This window comes from Zootermopsis nevadensis, unplaced genomic scaffold (genome assembly GCF_977971745.1).
Source record: "Zootermopsis nevadensis isolate Lab colony 2312 unplaced genomic scaffold, Znev_1.0 Znev_ptg000018l, whole genome shotgun sequence".
In the NCBI taxonomy this organism is placed as follows: Eukaryota; Metazoa; Arthropoda; class Insecta; order Blattodea; family Termopsidae; genus Zootermopsis; species Zootermopsis nevadensis.
Genome location: NW_028259150.1, coordinates 4,327,717 through 4,349,005, shown reverse-complemented (window position 1 = coordinate 4,349,005; position 21,289 = coordinate 4,327,717). Strand labels below are relative to the sequence as shown.

The window sequence follows — 21,289 nt, the reverse complement described above, 5'->3', positions numbered from 1 at the left end:
TTTCCTTGGCCTGATTTTTTCACCCTTCGTACATTAACTATGCCACTTCCCAGCCCTACTTACTGACAAAGCATATTCCTCTGAAACACTGACAAATGCCTACAGGGCTATGCTGTTTTACAGACCAGTTAACTGTAATCTGAAGTATATGATAACTGATTGTAAGTTGCATAAAACTGGGTAGTACTTTTATAAAAATATATACCTATATAATAACTGTTCTATTTATTCATAAACAGGATCTGAATAGTCCATTAGTCTCATGTCTGAAGGTAGAAATGATCATATCAGAGCATCCTCTGACCGAATATATTCTCCTATGTCTGCTTGGTGGAAACACACAACTGACATAGGATCTGTATGCTTGCATTCTGCTGCTGTTTTGGCTGCTACTCCAAAGCCCTGTTTAAAAGATGAAGTCTATTATAAATGGTGCATTAAAAAACTCAAGTGGCTAGGAAATTAATTACTTCTGCTAAAGAGCATGGGACAACTTTCAATTGCAGAATACTTTAAATTGTTCACTTACCAGAGGTAAATCATTCATAGACAAAACAACAACACCTTGATACTTTTGAGTGTTTTCTGTTATTCGGCCCAAACCAGATTTTAAGACATGATGGCCATATAAAAATTGTTGTTCTGCAGAAGGCTTCAACCAGATTTTATACTGAAAATAAAATCAAGTATATGTAGCTTTACAGTTTATATAACAAATACAATGTTTTGGGCATGAGTAGATAACAATGAACTTGTATTTCTATCTTCATTTTGCATTATACCTGGAAGAAATGCACCCATAAAAAGCTCCTGCAGTGCTGCTTCTACTTAGAAGAAGAAAAAAAGAGGATGTCCCTGCTACAGATAATGCATAACTTGTCAGAAAATATTTGGGATCCTGTGACAATAGGTTTGGCAGTTACAAGAAACCACAAAAACTGGAATGCAACATTCAAAAATAATTTTCCAGCATGTTATGTAACAATTTGATGCATTAATTTCAACAAATGTAGTAAGGAGGTGGGCATTCATACCAAAAGGCTAGGTCATAGGTCTGAATGAAATTTGAATAACTGGTTTTATGTAAGGATTACAATAACTGTATTCCATAACATCATACCCCAGAGTAATTAATTTAGCCCACACAACAGATGTTCCTTGGTAAAGATACATTCCTGTTTTAGACAATCCGTACCATATTCAGCAGTTCTACAGCTTGAGATTCATAACTAGTGGACACTGCAGCTACAGTATTCTTACCTGTGCATAAGGGGCTAAGAAAGTAAGTGCTGTAATATGAAGCTTGAACTTTCCCGTCTTCGTGAATTTTCCAAAACATGTGCCTACACTCACTAAATTCTCTGGTGGAACACTAGTTGAAAGTAGTAATATTTTCTCAGAGACGTAGTATACTCTATTTTTCGTCTCCCTGAAGCAGTATGTTCCATCTGGTCGGTCAATCAACAACTTAACATTTGCTCCTATACTGAAAAGAATAAACCAAACAAATTAACTTCAACTTCATAAGAAATATTCCATGAATATTTTGAATAGAAAAGTTTTGGTACAAACTATTTTGAGAGTTTTTCAAAAAGTAACTTCGTTCTTTCACTAGATAAGCGTTTCATTTTGGTACATAAAATTCCCTGCTTAAATTCAATACAAACACATGGTTCACAGCGTACGTAAACCGAGTAGATACTCTAGGTTTATATCTCTGCTCAGCCTATCACAGAGAATATATGTTATGAAAGAAACTAACTCGTCTGTAGCATTGCAACCTTACAATGGAGATACCAGAATAACTACAGAGGTATCGCATTGGCGAAAAAAAAGTCATCACGAAAACGTGACGTGATTTATTGTTATGGATATGAAGTGTATTTCATTTCTTACTGGTCTATGATATGTTATGCACAAAAGACTGTTACTTTGCTGGAGTGTGGTCGTGTGTGATGGGCGCTGTTTTAAATGTTCATTTATAATTATTTTAACGGTAGGTGAGCATACGGATTGAATTAAAGTTTCAGTTCAACTTTGAATTTTGTATTCGGAAGAAATAAATTGTAGATTATGTTGTAAACATGTTTATTTGTATAACTTCTGTATATTTGTTATAGGATTCATCGAAATGTGACTTGTATCACATTGGCAAATTTAATTCTAGTGTTATCCCAGAACCACGCAAGCCTTCATATTATGTTATGTAAAAGTAGTAAGTGCTGTGATGAAGTTTATTTGTGATTGGACGTCTTATCTTCAATTGCTGAAAATTGTGAGATATCCTAACATTCCCAAAAAAGGTGATATGACACCCGCCCGCGAGTAGTGCGTTTGTCAGTCATGGTTATGCTTTACACACGACACAAACTTAGTTTAACAGAAATAAGAGGCCTCTCACACCGAAAGTGAAATTTCAGAAACGTAAAATTATCCTTAAATATTATAACAATTATCTGTTTTAAGTTTGTACGGCTACAAGTAATAGGTCATAACACTTTCTGACAAAATAGATTGTCCACTGTGTTGTAGATTTACAGGAAGAAGAAATATGGTTTGATTATTTATTTATAGTTTATTTAACGACGCATTTTCAGTATTCTTGACTATATAGCATTGAATGAGAGGTTGGTAGTGAATAATGAATTGAAAAGGATGTGGAAGGAAGCAGTTATGGCCAAATTTAAGGTACTTGCCCAACAAGAAATATGCTACTGCACAAGCAGAAAAGGGCTTAAAAATGATGCTAGTAGTAGAGGCATAGACATATGAGAAGTGAAGAAGAATTTTATTGCAGGCTTGTCATTTTCCATCTCTATATGCATGTGAATATGTCGACAGCCAAATGCCTCCAACGTGAGGAAGCAGAGCATATTACTGAAATATCTAAAAGTATAATGTGGTATAAATGAAGTAAATAAATGTCTTTTATTAACTCACATTGTAAAAAGATGTACAAAATAATATTAAATTAAATTTATAATCATATATTACATCACATTTTAAGTTTTAAATAAACATGTAAGTTAATTACAATCAAAATAATATTACATAAAAAAGGACATCACAATTATTGCAGTCGATGCATCAACATTCCTTGTAGGCAGAGCAACTTAATTTATCTTCATATTACATTAAGCACATTATATTATGGTTCTTTTTAGGTTATGATATGTTGCAGTTACTAGATATCATGTGGTGTATTTGTATTTGACAAATATAATTCATGACAGAAACATTTGTTTGCAGTATTATAATGTATATAGTTCACCCTCTGATCTTCCTGTTAAATATAGCGCTTGATTATGAACCTATGACATTCCAAAACAAGAAGCTGAGAACTATTTGACTCAGTATAGCATATTCATAAATGTGGCAAAGTTTTGTAATGCAGTTCAGTTATTAACACTCATATCTTATTTGTACAGTAGCCAAAAAATATACTGCAATAAATTCAGGAGACATCAATACTTGAACTTTCTTAAGGACAATAAATAGTTGTATATATGGTATCATATAATGGATGCACCAACAAGGATTGGTCCAACACCACAATTGATTACAATTTAAAGAAAATCATTGTGAAATATTGTAAGCCAAATATGAAAACAGACAAGTGTGAAATGATTTTGGAGGTATCGGTAGTTGAAGATGAACATGCAGATTGTGCAGTACATCCAAGTGTACTGATGAGTTTGGTCATTATGTCATTTACATATCAAAATTCCCTCACAATAAATTAATTTCATTTTCAGGTTTACAGTACAGTTCTCTCCTATCAGTCACACTCTTTGAATAGCACCAATAAATAACATTGTATGCATGATAATTGTGCTTATTGCATTGTCAAGAACACTGATGCTGTTATTATGATTTAGGAAGAACAGATATTCTAGAAAACTTCAAAATAAATATCTTTATGCCCTTTGTGTTTGTTATAGATGTTTGAGGTGTGCTTAAAAACAGTCCATTTAGAATATTTGAATCCCAGTATTTTCTTTTCCATATAAATCACTGTTTTTACCAGGACATAAAATTGTTTCTTCATAATTTAGCATCTGAAAATAATGTCTCTTGCAATTGTGAGCAAAGCAAAGTATATGAGATATGAGGTTCCCATGGAACTAAATATTTTGAGTGTGGTTTTCTGGGTTGTGACCATGTAGATTATTATAGGTGGTTACCATTGTTTCAGGGGAACATTGGTAATTACATATAAGTCTAAATGGCATTACAGACAAGAAGACCACAGTTGACAAAGTAAAGTGTTTAAATCACCAGCAGTACAAATCATTCACTGTCTTCGTATGAGTACTTTTGCTGTTGCACAGATGTAGGTAGTTAAAGTATGTATGTTATTTGAGAAAGATGTAGGAACTAGTAAAGAAATCCATCTCATTGTTAAAGCAAGTGTGTGTGTGGGGGTGGGGTTTGTTTGTAATGAGTTAAAGTTTTGGTAATTGGGACCATTTTATATTCATAAACTATATTCAGGTGAAAGGTTATTTTTTGAGTTTAGTTTGTGTTATGTTAGATTAAGATGGCTGTCTTCTTGGATATTGTACCCTCTTTTCTGGTAGATATTGACCATTGATTCGGGAACATGGGTTAGTATCTACTAGACTACATGGTGCTGTATTCCAGAAGACAACCATCTTCATATTCATTGCCATGAGAACCTGAACTATTAGTTTGGTTTGAATTGATTAGTAACATTTAAGTGAAAAATGACATAAATCAGGCATCACCTGTTCTGATATTTATTGTATATTTTGAATAAGAAAATAATATTTAATCTTTTAAAATAGTGTGTCTGGAGAAATGTTATTTTTGGCATAATTTTCAAAAATTTATCATGAGTAGTATATTGTAATTATATACTATATGAAGTATGGAGCTGCAGGGGAAGAAACTCATGTGAAGAATTAGCATTCACAGCAAGTAGAATCTAATGAGATTTTCTTGAATTTGATTGTTAAATTAGCACATATCAGATAATGGACTAGTTTTTATAAGACACTCAAAAGTTCTTAGCCAGTTGTTACATTGGTAAAGCAGTATGGTGGCTCATTCCCATGACTGCATGTATCCACATTGTTGCTGTTGGTAATGAGCAGTACCATGCCCGAGATTGCAATAATTATTCCAAACAGAGCAAGACACAAAGCAGGGAATTTCTTGTGGGAGAATACAGATCCTTCTTGTAACTTCAAGTAGCTAACAGCTGGCAATACGTAAGCCAGTGGAACTGCTGCCAAAATACCCTGAAACACATGGAAAGGGATTGACAACTATGCTAGTGTAAAAAGAGCCATTTAAACTCAACAGGGAATAATTTCATATCTTTATCCTTCAACCTGTTTCATTCTTTTCTTTATATCTTTCATACATTTATCTCCTTCCTCCCATATTCCCTTTATTTGTTAATCCTGTTGTAATACATCACCTCATCTGTTCCTTTCATTTATCCCTTTTGTACTTTCATCTCATTCTTTCTGGAGCATTCCATTACATAACAACAATGTAAAAAATAAGCTGTGCTATATGTTACTTTACTTGAACATCATCTGTGTGATCCACTTCCATAAAAGCAGGAAACTGCTTTATGTACTACTGAAAATATTCTGTTTTGTTCAGTTTTTATGAGGTTATCAGTTTATTCTGCGCACCACATCACAATTCATGTGAACAGAATACAAGAGTTACAAATCATCACTGGTCATATAGCAAAATAATTAATTCTCTGGTTACAATCCACTATTATCTCGGTACTAATACTAAGTCCACCGTTGGATCCTGTCTTTATCGAGTGCAATTCAGTGTGTTTCTTGACAGTCTGTTTCCCCAAGATGTATTTTAAAATTATCCTTCCATCTCCATGTTGCCATTAGGTAATTTGTATGAGATTCCACAAACAATAAACATTTTTACTCACTTTCGCCATATAATTATGAGGAAGTATAGTTTCATTATACCCAAAGTAACCAGTGGGCTTTACTGGTTTTAGGGTAATAGAATCATTATGTGAATATATTAATATAAGAAATATTCCACTATTTATAGTTTTCTGTTCACTTACATTGAGTTCCAATACAACACCAAGGCAATCAGTAGCCATGGATATGAGGTATGTAGTTATGACAATCATAATGGTTATTCCCACATGACGAAGTGTTCTCCATTTGTCCTCGGGTGATGTCAGATTTGAAAAGAAACTGTTCTCTATGACTTCACGAATCACAAAGCACTCAATGGGAAATGTGAGTAAAATTGTAATACTGAAGCTGATACGTGATACATTCATAAGATCATCATTCCAACAGTAATTCTCGAGAAGATCACCTGTAGAATACACAGTATAGTAAGATACTCCAATAAATTGTAACATTTTAAAAACGCTACTATGTACATCAGTGCCAAAACTTTTGTACGCTGTTATACTGATTAGATTTTAAAACTAAAAAGAGAAGCTGAATTTTCACTACAATAATATATCTCAGTGGAGGAAGAGGGGATGGAATGTTTTTGTTTATTCTTTTGCATAATGTGATTTTAAAGTTTATTTTCCCAGCAGTTCTGATTGATTCTTCTTCCTCTCTTAACTGTGTTTGAATAGAACCTTCTTATTCTATCGAGTATAAGTTAATTTTCACCTAAATACTGGCAATCCTCTTTTAAAAAACCACTGTACCAAGTAATTTTAGAGTGATAAAATAAAAGAGGTTAAGATGGATGAAGTATGTTATATGTATACATTAGGAAACAAGAAAGACATACAGAATTTTGGTTAGAAAATCTTGTGTAAAGGCCCCTTAGATGATCTAGATTTAAGGATAATATTAAATGTATCTTATTGAAGTAAATCATGAGGTGAAGCAAACTGAACTGGCCTAGGAATGAGTTTATTGATGCACATTTCCAGATTCCGTAAGAATGCAACAGTTCGGTTCATTCAGTACGAATGTAACAAATAACAAACATAATGAGCTTACATGTGATTTTCTTGTATATCGATTAAGAAAATACTTCATTGTTTAGTCAACAACAACAACAACAATAATAATCATAATGTTTTTCCTCTAGCCTTTGTATCTATACTGGCTCTGGGGGCCACCCAGCCTCCTGTTCTATGAGTATCAGGGTTCTTTCCCAGAGTAAAGTGTGGCCAGGGTGTGATGCTGACCACTTGCCCCATCCTGTGCCAAGGTTAAGAATGAGTAGGAGCTGTACTTTCTCTCTTCCCCCCCTCCAAGTGCGTACATGGTGCATAGTGGGACAACTTTACTTTTTTGTGCTTTTAATAGTTATCTTTATCTTTATCTTTACTTCTTTCTTACATACATTGTTACGTCAGTAGTGGTATTTGTATTAGAACTGTTGAAACCCCAAAATAAAACAAGCGGTACTCTAATTGAGGCTATACAGGTAATTATGAAAACTTATGCTAAATGAAAATCATATCCAGGATTTACAATAAAAGAATTTCATTGTTAGAATTGCTAAAGAACCCCACTCAGTTTTCCATAGCTCTAATGTCATCAGTATTATGGTGAATAAAGTACTAATACTTAAATATTGCAAATGAAGTCATCCTACATTGAAGCTCTCCTGACAGGAGGAGAATAAAGAAACTTTCTTAACAAGGAAATATTACTTCTAAGGGTAGAATTTGTATTAGTGAGTTTATAAGCAATACTGTGTATAGGAATGAGAAAGAACCTTGTGAATTTCCAGTAAATGTTGCATATCCTGCTATTCCAAAGAGGGCTGACACTACAAGGGATGTGAGGATAGAGGCATGAGTCACAGTGTCCCACCGATGTTGATCTGCATCTTGAATTGAACCATATAATAGAAATGTGTTGTGATGACACATAAATGCTGAAACAAAAAGATATACAAAATTTATATTATTCCTGTGTCTAAGCACTACACCATGATGGTGTGTAGTTAGCATGAAAATAAAGTTCCACACATTATTAACTTTAGTAATAGATGGATGTGAGTGGTTTCTTCACAAGGTTTTTTTTTCTCGTGTATGGAAAAGTGGTTTCTTTCACAAGCATATCTGCAATTACTACTACAATGACATCTCTTTCTTGGAATAGGAAATTGTCTGGCTCTACATGTCCTATGATGGAAACCATGCAATGCTAGATGTGTCAAAACATGTCTGAGCAGGCAGTTTGGTTTTGTGGAACAGAAGTCAGCAAGCCAGCCCAGATGACCTTGTGTCCTTTTCTTTGTAATTCTGGCTACAGGGTCCTACAGCATAAACTAATGCAAAACTAATTTCTTATCATTAAAGGAAATGCCCATCAATAGGAAAATTCTGTGGCAGGTGCATAAGGTGTCTTCACAATCACCTCTGATGTGTGTATAATAGGCTACTTTACATATAATGACCGAACGTCGTGGTCAAGTGGTTAAAACTCCTGCTTCATATTCAGGAGGTCCCAGGTTCAAATCTCGGCCTGGAGACCAGCTATCCTGACTGGGTGTTTCGTGGTTTACCTCAGTCCTTCCAGGCAAATGCCAGGATAGTTCCTTAAATTAGGCCATGACTTATTCCTTCCACATCCTTTCCAATTCACTATTATCCTCTCATTCTACACTATATAGTCAGCTACTGAAAAAGTATCATTAAATAAACTATAAAGAAAGAAAGAAATCTACATATAATGAAAACATTGATTGTATAGTAGATGTTCTGCATTGTTACTACAGGTTGATCCTGTGTTTATTATGAAATGGCATGAGTTCTGTGTTTTAATATGCAATTTGGTTGTTCGTCCTTAAGCTGACAGTTTTGGTAAGCGCAGTCTGCATGTTAGATGTCCGAGGTTTCATTCTTGGCAAGGGCAGGATTTATTCTTTGGCACTACCTCCATGTCAATTCTAGTGCCCATCCTGCCTTCTATCCAGTGGATGCTGGGGGCTTTTACCAAGATCTGCACCGGCGGCGGCTCCAGGCAGGCTCGCTCCCTGACCCTTCCACGCACACCGCCGCACCCTCCTACTAGCCGGGGCTTCAGCTTACACGCCACCTACTACTCACTTCCATCCAGTACCAATTTTAAGAATGTGTGGTGGTTTACATTTGCTCTTGCTGTATGAAGCTGGTTCATAAAACTCTGATAATATGTATAGCAGTCATGGGCATGTAAATCATAAATTAGTGTTATGAAGAAGCATTACTGGAAAACATGGTATGCTGGACATGCAGTATTCTTGTCTGCTAAATGATGAGTACAATCAGGCATTTTCCTTCTCAGTAGTCAAGATTGGAAGGTGACATCTCTCATTGCCATCAGTTACAGGAGGGACAAACTGACCATTGTGGTCAAGATAAAAACTCCATTATATACTACAGCAGAATTGTAATTTCATAGTCCTTGAATTCAGCACCTAGTGCTGTCCACCTCCATACAGCATTGCTGACAGTCATACACTGAACAGGCACATTACCAGTTGTACTTTTTATTTGTAAGTACTGTTTCCATGTGACTTCCTTTCTGTGTTGGTCATCAGAGCATTCCAGATCCAGATAGCTGTAAGCTTGTGACTGCACATTTTGATGTTTGGAGTTCAAATGAAGACCTGGGAACAGTGCTACAGTCTTCTGCCTGACCTGGGAATTGCTATGACATACACAGACAGGGCCAGGGATCATTAAATCATGATGCTGCTTTACTGTGTGGTCTTACCAAAGGCCATGATTCCAATAGATGGGATAATACCCCAGTTTGCAAATCTCCAAGAGTCATGTGTGCTAGGTCTGGAAAATAATTTAAAATGTTTTGTTAGTATCTATTTCATATCTTGCATTCATACCCTGCATAAGTGTTTTACATATGAGAGATCATTTGTCAATGGATTGCAAGGGATTTATAGTAATCTGCATATTACAGCTTACTGAGGTGTGGCCAGATTAGGAAATGTTATCCCAACATATTTATTTATGTCATATAAAATGGCATAAATGAGTTCCTTCCCCTGTCATCTCTTTCCACTTGCATCTACTAAACAAGAACATATTGTCAGGTATGTTTGAATGTGGAAAGGATATAAAATACATTCATTAAAAAGTATATATGTTAATACAAATCTGTAGCTCTAATACATATATATGTTTTGAACTGCTCACTTAATGCACTCACTGTGTAACATTCAGGCAGTATCTCATATCACTGCCATTAGTGGAACACAAATCTTTCCTTTAAGTCACTTTTAGAAAGTGACAGCATTTTTAAAATCTGCATATCATACCAAAGAAGTGCATAAAAGTATTTTGTGTATTGAGTTCTACAGTTTTTCTCTGAAAGATTTTTGAGTCCAGCATATATTAGAGCAGACCTGCACAATCTTGGGTGCTAACTCACCATAATGCCTAGAAATTTCTGCACATTGTGTGTGTGTGTGTGTGTGTGTGTATTTATTTTTCTTCCTTTAGTATGTGGAGGTGGTTTCTAAATTTATAGAAAATTTGTGCAGGTCTATATTATAGGAGCTATATTTAAATTTATTTTAGCATAGAAGTATACAATTTTATGTGTACACCTACAGTTTAAAAGTCCAGCATGTTGTTAGCAAGGACTCTAAAGGTTAAAAGCAAACACTCCCCTCCCCCCCTGAGTTATAGTCTAAGTTTGATACTCTTGTTACAACTCTACTGTAATCTGTCAGCTTATGGAGTTAAGAAATTACCAGCAAGGCCAAGTTGATATTCAATTAATTTTTTTTTTAATATTGCTTGAATAGAGAAAGAGTCAGTGTGTTTGTACAAGGTTTTAACATACTATTATTGGTATATTTTAATGGCTGTGTGAAAAATATTTTAACTGTAAAATGTGGCATCTTGCTTTGAAGGAAGAACATTAATTTTAAATGTTTAAAAACAAGGTTTTCAGAAAACTATATGGATCTAAGATGGAAGATGTAAATGGGCTGTATAGGAGCTTTGATTTATACAGGATATTGCAGAATTTTGAGGGGGAAACTTCTTGGAAAGAATATCAAGGACATGGAAGTATAACATAGAGATGAGTCTTTAAAAAACAAGTATTGAGGCTGATACGTGGATGGTACTGATTCAGGATCATATTCACTGGCAGGCTTTAGTATTAGTAGTGATGAACCTTCTGGGTCTACTGGGACAGAGTTGGTTAAGTATTTTAAGTAGACAAAATCTAAGGTATACCAGTGGGCTAGTGATGTTGGCATGTAATCTGGATGCATTTTAATACAAGTGAAAATGAATTTTTTAAGCAGATGCATTAAGATTCAGCCTTTGTTGTTATGAGATAATCATGTATTTGTATTATAATATCGATGCTTATGAAGATGACTTACATGATATCGTGGAGTGTTCCCAGACGTATGAATATTGTTATGAGGATGAATGCTACAAAAACCAAGGATAGGAATGAGATTTTTGCCAGCTTGGCTATATCCTTGTACAGGCAGAGCGGAGCAGTGATTAGTATTGTGGCCAAAGCTACTACCACTTCTCGGTGAGAGAGTAAAGATTCTACACCAACTCCAGCTACACGCATCAGAACCTTTGTAAGAGTGTCACCGACTGCAACATTGTAGCTTACCATGGCTGCAAACATAATACATTACATAGGTCATTGTCACTGCCCATGTACTAGGTAGTAGCCTAGTATTCAAATGTTCTTGGTTCATCCCAGTTACAAAAATTATTAAATCTGTCAGTATAATGACAAAGAATAAATTACTTGAAAATGGGAGTAGAGCCAGCTCCCACAACGTTATGGTCAAATATACTTGGGACAATGGACAGAGTTTAACATAGTATTGATATAAAGAGTCAGTCATTGTCACAAACATTTAGATAATCATATCAAAAAATAATCACATAGTCGGTGACGAATGCTTTTTAAATTACCAATGAATGGGTAAATGAACTGAAGAAGAGAGAGGAGTATGAAACCAGGCTTTCCAAATGCTGCCTCCATCAAACCCTGGTATGAGAAAGCACCACTAAGATGTCCACTTCTTATCATGAGAATCAAGGAATAGTCTGTAGCCAGCGCAACAAGAACAAGAAGAAACAAGCCAATGCCAAAACCCGCTTGATGGAGTGCATATGGGATACCTGTAACAAATATGCTTATGTACTGCAACATGCTGTTACATGAAACAAAATATACAGCATCACACTTTGGATTCAGAGCAGGGCTGATGGTGAATTTATTTTTTTATTTATTTTTTTAAATTTAAAAAATATATTTTATAAACTTACAATCGGCAATTCGTTGGTTCCCGCGATTGACTGCGAGTCTTTCATGTGATTGATGTGTACAGTCATCTCTGCTGTTATGCGATAGTTGCATTCATGTAAGAAAATCCCGTAGTAAAAATAACCCCGGTACCTCCGCAGAGATCAAATTAGTCCTTTGAAAGTTTAAAGCGCCAGGAATGAAATTGCATAAGAGTAAACTCGGATATGCAAAAGTTTGAATTTCACAAACAGCTTTTACCGATTCATCGATCTCATTGGAGCAAATTCGCGTTAACGAAACATACGTAATCGCAGAGATGACTGTATTTATAATTTTTATTCAAAATCAGTGATGTAAGAATTACGATTTAGTATAAGAATCAGTACGAGAAACATTGTAAAACGTTATAAATAATAGTAAATTTTTTTTCTTTTCACTTTTTGACTTGCTGGTTTCAAAATCGGCGTTATTCTGAATCGGCGTAAATTGAACCAGCGCAAATCGAGGGCTACCTGTATACAACTGACTAATTTTCTGTAAGCAATAAATATTTAATTTATTATTATTATTATTATTATTTATTATTGACTGCAAATGGGTTTATACCCGGTGGCAGTGACCTACAATAAGACACAACAGAACAATGAGATACATCAACACAATGAGACAGAACAAAACAATAAAAATACAAACATAAGACACAACAAAAACAATAAGACACAACAAAACAACACATCCCACTCAAAATGAAACAACTCATAAGATTACAAAACCATCTAACATAAAGTACTTAACTTAAAAATTAATACCACCTAGGCATAAGACAATAACAGTAATGAATTACATACATCATGAACTGATGCACTCACACATCAAAACATTGAGACACAACAATACAACAATACTTAGAGTAGAATATAAAGTCCGCCCTCAGTACATGAAAATTTTATCCCAAAGAACTACAGCCCTTCATCACTTGGAGACTAAGACACTTCACTTTCCTTTTCACCATCTAATCCCCACTTAATAACACTTTGCTTGTAACTACTTTTCTGACCCTCTTTCTAAAGGTGCCTAATTTACAGGGGAAAGACTAGCATGCCTGGAGGTAATTGGTTCCAGCTTCTTATGGTCATATTTACAAAGGAATATTTGCCTACATCCGTTCTTTGTTTCCTAGTCCTAATTTTCCGAGTATGATCGTCCCTGCCCAGGTAGCATGGCTTTAGTAATCTATCCTCTATCGTTTTCCATGCCCGGCCCCCCGTGTATGCTTTGAAAAGGGCGCACATTCGGGCTATCAATCTACGCTGTGCCAATGTTTCCCAACCAGATTCGTTAGTGTATTTTGCAAATTTGCTCTCTTCTGCACCCAATTTAGGGCTCTTACCTGCCCTTCTCTGTAAGGGTCCCAACACACAGCTCCATATTCAAGTATCGGTCTCACTAGCGACGTATAAGCTAAACGTTTCGTATTGTTATTTCCCTTTTTAGTATACGCATTATGAAATGGAGAGCCTTCCATGCTTTAATTAGTGTATAGTTTACATGATCTGCCCAGCTCAGATCACTGCGAATAAGTATTCCTAAGTACTTAAAGCTATTTGCCTCTGGAATTAATTGATTCCCAAAAAATTACCTCAGCCTATCCTTCACCCTAGCTCTATTGAAGCTGACTGTTTTACTTTTACCTGGATTTATCTTCATTTCATTTTCTACCGCCCATTCCCATAATCTATTCATATCTGTCTGTAACTTATCAATGTCACTACTATCCATTATTTTCCTGTATATTATACAATCATCAGCGAAAAGCCGTATATTTGAATCAATGTTTTTCCAAATATCATTAACATAAGCTAGGAATAGTAAGGGACCTAATACGCTCCCTTGCAGCACTCCTGACGTTACCCTGACTTCATGAGATAGTTGCCCGTCCACTCTTACTCTTTGCGAACGTCCTAAGAGAAATTCCTCAAATCCACACCGGTTGCAGCAATTTTTGTAATCAGCCTATCGTGTGGGACTAAATCGAATGCCTTTGAGAAATCTATTATAACCGCATCAATCCTGATTCCCTCGTCTAATGAATCAGCAACATCCTGACAAACCGTGACTACTTGACTTTCGCATGAGTACCCTGGTCTAAACCCATGTTGACCTTCATATAACCACTCACTCCTTTCCCAGACTTGCCTTAGATAACCTGCTATAACATGCTCCATTTGCTTGCAAACCACTGAGGTTAAACTGACCGGTCTATAGTTCCCAACTACCGATTGATCTCCCCCTTTATAAATAGGAACCACTATAGCCTTCTTCCAGTCCCCAGGGATAGAATTGTTGTTCATCGTTACCTCCAGCAGTCTCGCAAGGTATGGAATCATTGCTTCCCCACCTAACTTTAAAATTTCCCCGGGAATGCCATCTGATCCGACGGATTTATTCCTCCCGATTGCTGATATTCGTTTCCTTATGATATTGATACTAATGGTAATTTGCTGAACTTACCAATAACTCCACTCCCAATAATGGAATTAATGTAGTTAAAACTTGCCAATGGCAGGCTGCTTTGTGGTTTTCCATCTTCAGACTGTACATAAAGAGAACATTAAACAAGAAATACCTTCTTCAATTAAATTTTCACAGAACATGATTCCTTTGGAAATGGTGAAGTGCAAATTGCAACCCAGTAAGAATGACAGAAGCTCACAGAGGACATTCTGATGAGAAATTGCTTTTAAATTTATGCTATGTGTGTGGAAGGGACATAACAAAAGTGTCACACCACATCAGGAGTTTTGGAAAGGAAATTAGGGCTGTAACTAGGAAAGGATGCTTTTCTGGATCCATGTTAATTTGATCTTTCTTCATGTTTTGGTGTGTGTAACGCTCCCTTATATTTGTGCTAGACCTGTAAGTTACATCCTTGACATACAAGCAGCAGTAACCTGCCGGTTGTCTTGCCTAAGGATTTTATGGATTTTCTTTTTCCATTTACATATGATAAATCTAGTCTTTTCCTCACATTCAGTTGAGAATTCTTTACATTTTAGGCATTTTATGGTATATAATTTGTTAGGCTTACTAACAATGTATGCCTGTTATAATTCCAGAGCTTTGATGGGAAAGAAGCAGAAGTGATTTGAATTATGTCTGTTTGTCATCAATGATCAGTAGTTAAAATTGTTCACCAATTTTGGTTCAAGAGTAAGGATATGATGCAGAGACCAAATTCTACTTCTAAAGATTTCATTTGGCAGACAGTCCAGAGTAGAAAATGTGAAAAATTAGAGAAGAAATACTGGGGTACATACTTTCCGCTGTTTCAAGGAAAAAGTTGTGTTAAGAAATTTAATGTAAATAATTACAGTAATGCAAATATAACACATTTAATCTAAACCATATCCATGGCTTTTGGTTTGTACCAGGAATTTCATAACACTGGCACTACATGTCTGGTGGCACCATGAATCCAGAAGTAGCTATTGGTATGTCAAGAATCCATAACCCTACTCACCTGAAGTGAGATGATTTTGACAACTGTATAGTAGACATTTTCTGAAATTATTTATAAGTATGACAATTTAACCAAGAGTATATAATGGCTGTGTAGATAACTGGAACTATATTTCTGATGGGTGGAAACATTAAAGTTACTCTGAAATTTATAATTTAAAGTCATCATACTTGCAAAATTTGTTAATTAATAAATGTAAATATCTTCTTACAAATTGAGGTTGCTATCATACTGTGTTAGTGCTGTGATTATAAATTTTACATTCAAAATAAAATGTATTTACCAGAAAGAGTTGCTTTGTATCATCCACAGATTGGCCGTCATCAGAGCAAATGCTTTCACCCTGTTGGCAAAGAAACAGACTTTATTATTGATTTAATACAAGGGTCTGCAATGTGGTCCTCACAACCTTTTATGTGGCCCAGCACATGATTTTGAAATTAGCCAATGCAGGAAATTTATTTTGTTAAGTTAAGTAAAGTATATTCTTTTCTTTTCTAAAAATTAGTATGTTAGGAGATGGTTTAGAGGTTGTTATTAAATCAAATGTATGGAGAAATACAGATGTTATCAATTTTTAAGTGAATACCAGCTATACTCTAAAAGAAATACAGTTTCATTTACTGTCATCAACATTGTTAATTTGTTCTGTGGCCTCTGACAAAGATCTGAATACCCAGTGTGGCCTGCAATAATGAAAAGGTTCCCACCAACCACTGATCTAATAAAAGAATCTTCCGTGGTCTGGAATAGACATGAACAAAACTGCTTGAATTCCTACATTTACTTCAGTGAATAGAGCAGGGACAGTCCAATAACGTGACCTATAGAAATGTATGAGCCAGCCACATACCAGTTTTATTGATCCAAATTCCAAGACACTTTACTCTGTGAGTTTACCAGAATAATTAAAGGTTTCTGGAATTATTAGTGAGTGAAATGTAGTTGTCACAGATATTTATCCACTTAATATTTTGTATCTGCTATTGTTATTTAATTCTATAGAAAACACATGATATCATAAAAGTCACCTGAAATCTTCTTTAAGTCTGTCCCTAAATATACTTGACAGTGATATCATTACATTGGAGGCTGTAAACATATGATGAATACTACGTTCTGTCAACTACTTACAATCTTAATTGTCTTCAAATGCTTGCGGCAGGCTAGCAGAAGTTCCGAATACAACTGCACAATAATTTTGTGGCATATTAAACTCCATGGAGCAGAGTCCTTAAAAAGTTAATAGTATGCTTAGGTAGTCAATGAATTCCCTGCCTTTTTTGGAACCTAAAAGTTCATTACTGTGTCCATAACAGCCTGCCACCAGTCCCTATTTTTCAGTTGATAATTTCCACTAATACAGAGTCCATCATACACAGTTTCATATTACCACCAAATTATAATTTTAACAAAAACAAAATTTCACACTCTAAGCTTTTCAAAGGTTCATAAAAATTCATCACTTGATTCAAATGTTATTGCAGGGTTGCTGATGTGTGGACGTAATGATACCACAGCCCTAATCTTTTTTTATGAAATAAGGGAATTAGGCTAAGCATTACTACTTCAGAATTTGTAATTCTCTTTAGCTGTTCTGCTCATTAAATATTGGTATATATGTTTTATTAGAAGCTTTTATTCCCCATGCTCTTACGAAACTCTGCTTATGTGTTTTTTAAGATGTACCACGGTGGAGCCGCAACACTAAAAAAGTATAAGGGTGCCACCCTGGCTTAACTACAGCCCAGACTATATCCATTGACCATTTAGTTAAGTGCTTGGAATTCTATTATGTGTTTACAGAGTTTTAACCAGTTTTGCTTGTTTTAATCTGAGTTTTTTGCATCAATATTGGACTGTAGCACCCATCATACTTAATATTACTGTAGCAGCGGTTGGTCAAGGATGGATGATATCCGTTCTGTCTGGAACGAGTTGTCATACCTGTTGCCTACCTCAAAACATGGTCTCTGATCCACTTAGGTGAGTCCGTAAGAGACATGCTCAAACCAGCTCTGACTAGTTTCTGCCAATGACAGATGGTGGAATCCTGGATTTGAATGATGCAGATGGAAGGACAGCATTAAAATTGATTGTAAATAAACAAGATTTAATGGTGTAGACTGGATTTGTTCAGCTCAGATAGAATCCAGTGGCGAGCTCTTGTGAACTTGTTAATGACATTTCTGGTTCCATATAAGCTCATCTCTTCTTAGGAAGAATTGCACTCTAGGAAGTTAATTTGACTTACTAGACTTCAATATGCACACTCACATAATGAATATATGCAAGAAAGTCTGTAAAATTTCAGTATTTAAATATCTACATACCTGACGAAGTAACTAACAAACTCACTCGTGGTGCAACGTCTTTCTTGAAAACTTTACAGTTACTTAGCCGATGAAGAAAGTCCCCATTTCAGGGAACCCGAAGGTTCCTTTTTGTGTTAAATTAAGTCCGTAGTTTGACCTTAACCTGGGTCAGTTAAATTCAGTCCATTTTAATATTATAATCTGCTACGAATAGATCTCCCAAGTGGTCTCTTTCCTTGAATGACACTCATTGTTACTGTGGCATGACGTGGCGGCACGCCCGGGACTCCAAGTATGGAGGGTAGCTACAAGTATATTGAATAAACAGACACCCCAACAAAGGGTGGTCCTTCAAGTTTGGGGTTGGGAGGGCTGTTGCCGTAGAGAGCAGCGTGTTACGAAATTTACGCAGGGTCTCGGTTGCGGGTTCTTGTGAACACAGCAATGAAACTTCGTGTTTCACAGAAGGTGAGGAATTTAGCTGAGCGACGATTAGCTTATCAAGAAGGACTCTTCTCCATAACCGTTGTAGTAAAGCTCTTATGGGATTATCGGCCTTATGGTTTGCATTATTGGCCATAAACCACGGCCTCTTACGTACCTACAGTTTTTAAGTGCATATAGTTTGCACAATATGCATAACGTTGCATTGTTTATTATTAAAACTGTTCCGCTATGCCCCATGTAGACGTTTGAGGGGAGAGGTGCTATAGCTCAGACTCATTCTTAACATCGGCACTAGATAGGGGTGAGTTGTCAGCTTCACGCCCCAGCCGCGCTGGACAGGAGGCTGGGTGGTCCCCAGAGCCGGTCTGAACGCAGAGGCTGGAGGAAAAAGTCTGCCCCTGCCGGGGATCGAACCCCAGTCGTCCAGTTAGCACTTACTTTGCTCGTTATTATTATTAAATTTTGTACCGTGTGTTACAAGAACTCGAGAGAACCACCGAACAGATTTCGGTTAACTTTGATATTGGGGAGTTTTACAAAAATGTGTCGGCACATTCTATTTGTGATTTAAATCGTACAGTAACGGCCATTTTACTCGAAGGCCCACGCACGTTACTGCGGACGTGACTGGGTGGGGAAACTACTTGGCATAGGGCCTGCCAGTTGCACAACTACGCGTGGGAGGGAATCCTCGGCTTTCTTGTACAAGTATTTGAATCTTGCACAACCTGTACGGCGCAATTTCACAATGCACATGCTTCATCTAGCAGTCAGCGAATGGAATATTTCATGGTTGTGATACCTGATGGTTCATTACCATGATGACAAAAGCTCTCCTCTGAACCCTGTCCTTATGCAGATGAGTCTGTCTCACATATTTAGCCGACTCCATTTTTAATATTTATTTTCCATACACATGCAGGTCTGTTCATCTCTTCAAACGCATGGTCCACATCCACAGAGTTCAACTTAACATACTCCTACCTAAGACACGTACTCACGAGACTTATGACTAGCAGTGCTATCTTGCAAATAGAATTTCATTTAAAATTTAAAAATATTAAGGAAATTTGAGAAGTGGGATTTGAGGCTTTCACGCCACTAACGACCTCAACTGCTAAAACTATGAAGATGGAGGCGATACGTTTCTCGGAAGAGTTGCTAACCATCTGCAAGACTGCACGGCATCACAACTCAAGATTATTTTTATTGGTTATGTATCATTAAATGGTAGTTTGACTATGGATGGTGAACAGAAAAGGGTGTGAAAGGCAGCACTTGCCAGGAGGGACTGGAAAAACCACGAAACATGTTATGATCGTCGGATGCAGAGCCAAGATTTTAAATCCGGGACTTCGGGAATGCGAAGTAGAAGGGCTAACCACTCAACCGCGACGTTCGATTCATATTGGCGCTTATTTTAAAATTTGAGGCATGAGTCAAAATGTGTGATCTGAAGTTCCTTATCCACGAATATTGTTTCTGAACACCTACTTGTCTGCGATATCGAATTATTTGAACTATAAACTAAAATAATACAATGCACGTGTCTGCCCTTTACGTTTCCCTGCTTCCATTAATATATTCTTCTGGAAACTGAATTTTATATCACTTCTTAAATGTTCACATTTCCTGCAATGTTTAATTGTTGAGCACCGAACTGATGTACAATTTTCTGCTCAAACAAGCATATTTCTTAGAACGGTATTGTTCTGCAAACTTATCTATGGTAGAAAGATGCTTGTACATGTGAATATAATTAATAATTTTGTAAGGGTGAGGAAACGAGAAGAGTAGAGGCCGAGTTGTTGAAACTCCTGTTTCGACTTCAGGAGATCCCGGGTTCAAATATCTGCACGAAGATTGGTTATCCTGACTGAGATTTCTCGTGGTTTTTCTGGTTCCCTCCAGACATATGTTGGGATAGTACCATAAGTTAGGCTGCGATCATTTCTTTCTACATCATAAAATTTTGTTCTCGTAGATTCATCCATCCTAAGCATTGCTATAATTTTAAGAATACTTTAATCATGAAATCTAATTAAATATTTATGGAAAAATTGAAAATTGTAACTAGTACCTTTGACGGTAAAAATAAAGTAAGAGTGAACCTAACGTTTAGAAACAATGACGTAATTGTTGTTGTTCTTCTTCTTCCTCGGAGCTACGCCCGAGGTGGGCTTTGGCCTCCCTATGTAGTACTAAGCAGGCATATTTTAAACACGGCAGTTTTCAAACGCGCCTATTTAATATTAAAGGATTGTCACACATGTATAGTGTTGTTTGAAATCATTAAAGGCATCGGCAATAAAACATGTTGTAGACATCTAACGTTGAATCATTACAGATGAAAATAGTGATAATTTGCTATAGTAATTTGGTTGTATGATGAGATTTAGCATGCATAGAGCTTTTCATTATTGATCTCAAACATTAAAAAAGTGGGATTTTGACCACATTCATGAGGAAAATGTATTATTTTGTATTTACCTGTTGATTCTCTTTCTGTCCTTCCAAAATATAGCTTCTTTCGTCAATTGGCGATTTGTTTGCCATTGCTAATAGTTGGCTGATATTCAGTTACTGGGAAACAAATTATCACAAACGACAATATTTTCACAAACGAAAAAGGAACATTTAATGCAAAGTTATTCTCAGAAAGAAACAATATTGTTACACTACTGCAATGACATTTTAGTCTGCTTCTGACGTCATGGAAGCATATTGATTGCAACGCCTCTTGAGACTGTTGTATTAAC

General features: G+C 36.0%; 2 protein-coding genes across 2 annotated transcripts; both read right to left on the bottom strand.

Moving 5' to 3' along the window:
• Positions 1–210: 210 nt before the first annotated feature.
• LOC110837421 (60S ribosome subunit biogenesis protein NIP7 homolog) lies at positions 211–1,701 on the bottom strand. Its single transcript, XM_022079521.2, has 4 exons — positions 1,573–1,701; positions 1,261–1,486; positions 530–670; positions 211–402 (listed from the first exon to the last, which is right to left on the bottom strand). Exons 1-4 carry the CDS (start codon positions 1,626–1,628, stop codon positions 283–285), a joined length of 543 nt encoding a protein of 180 aa, XP_021935213.1. The 5' UTR covers positions 1,629–1,701; the 3' UTR covers positions 211–282.
• A 1,208-nt stretch (positions 1,702–2,909) lies between these two features.
• Positions 2,910–21,261, bottom strand: LOC110837419 (putative sodium-coupled neutral amino acid transporter 11). Its single transcript, XM_022079518.2, has 9 exons — positions 21,021–21,261; positions 16,052–16,111; positions 14,760–14,841; positions 11,912–12,121; positions 11,353–11,605; positions 9,708–9,778; positions 7,720–7,881; positions 6,080–6,342; positions 2,910–5,264 (listed from the first exon to the last, which is right to left on the bottom strand). Exons 1-9 carry the CDS (start codon positions 21,084–21,086, stop codon positions 5,031–5,033), a joined length of 1,401 nt encoding a protein of 466 aa, XP_021935210.1. The 5' UTR covers positions 21,087–21,261; the 3' UTR covers positions 2,910–5,030.
• Between the last annotated feature and the right edge of the window lie 28 nt (positions 21,262–21,289).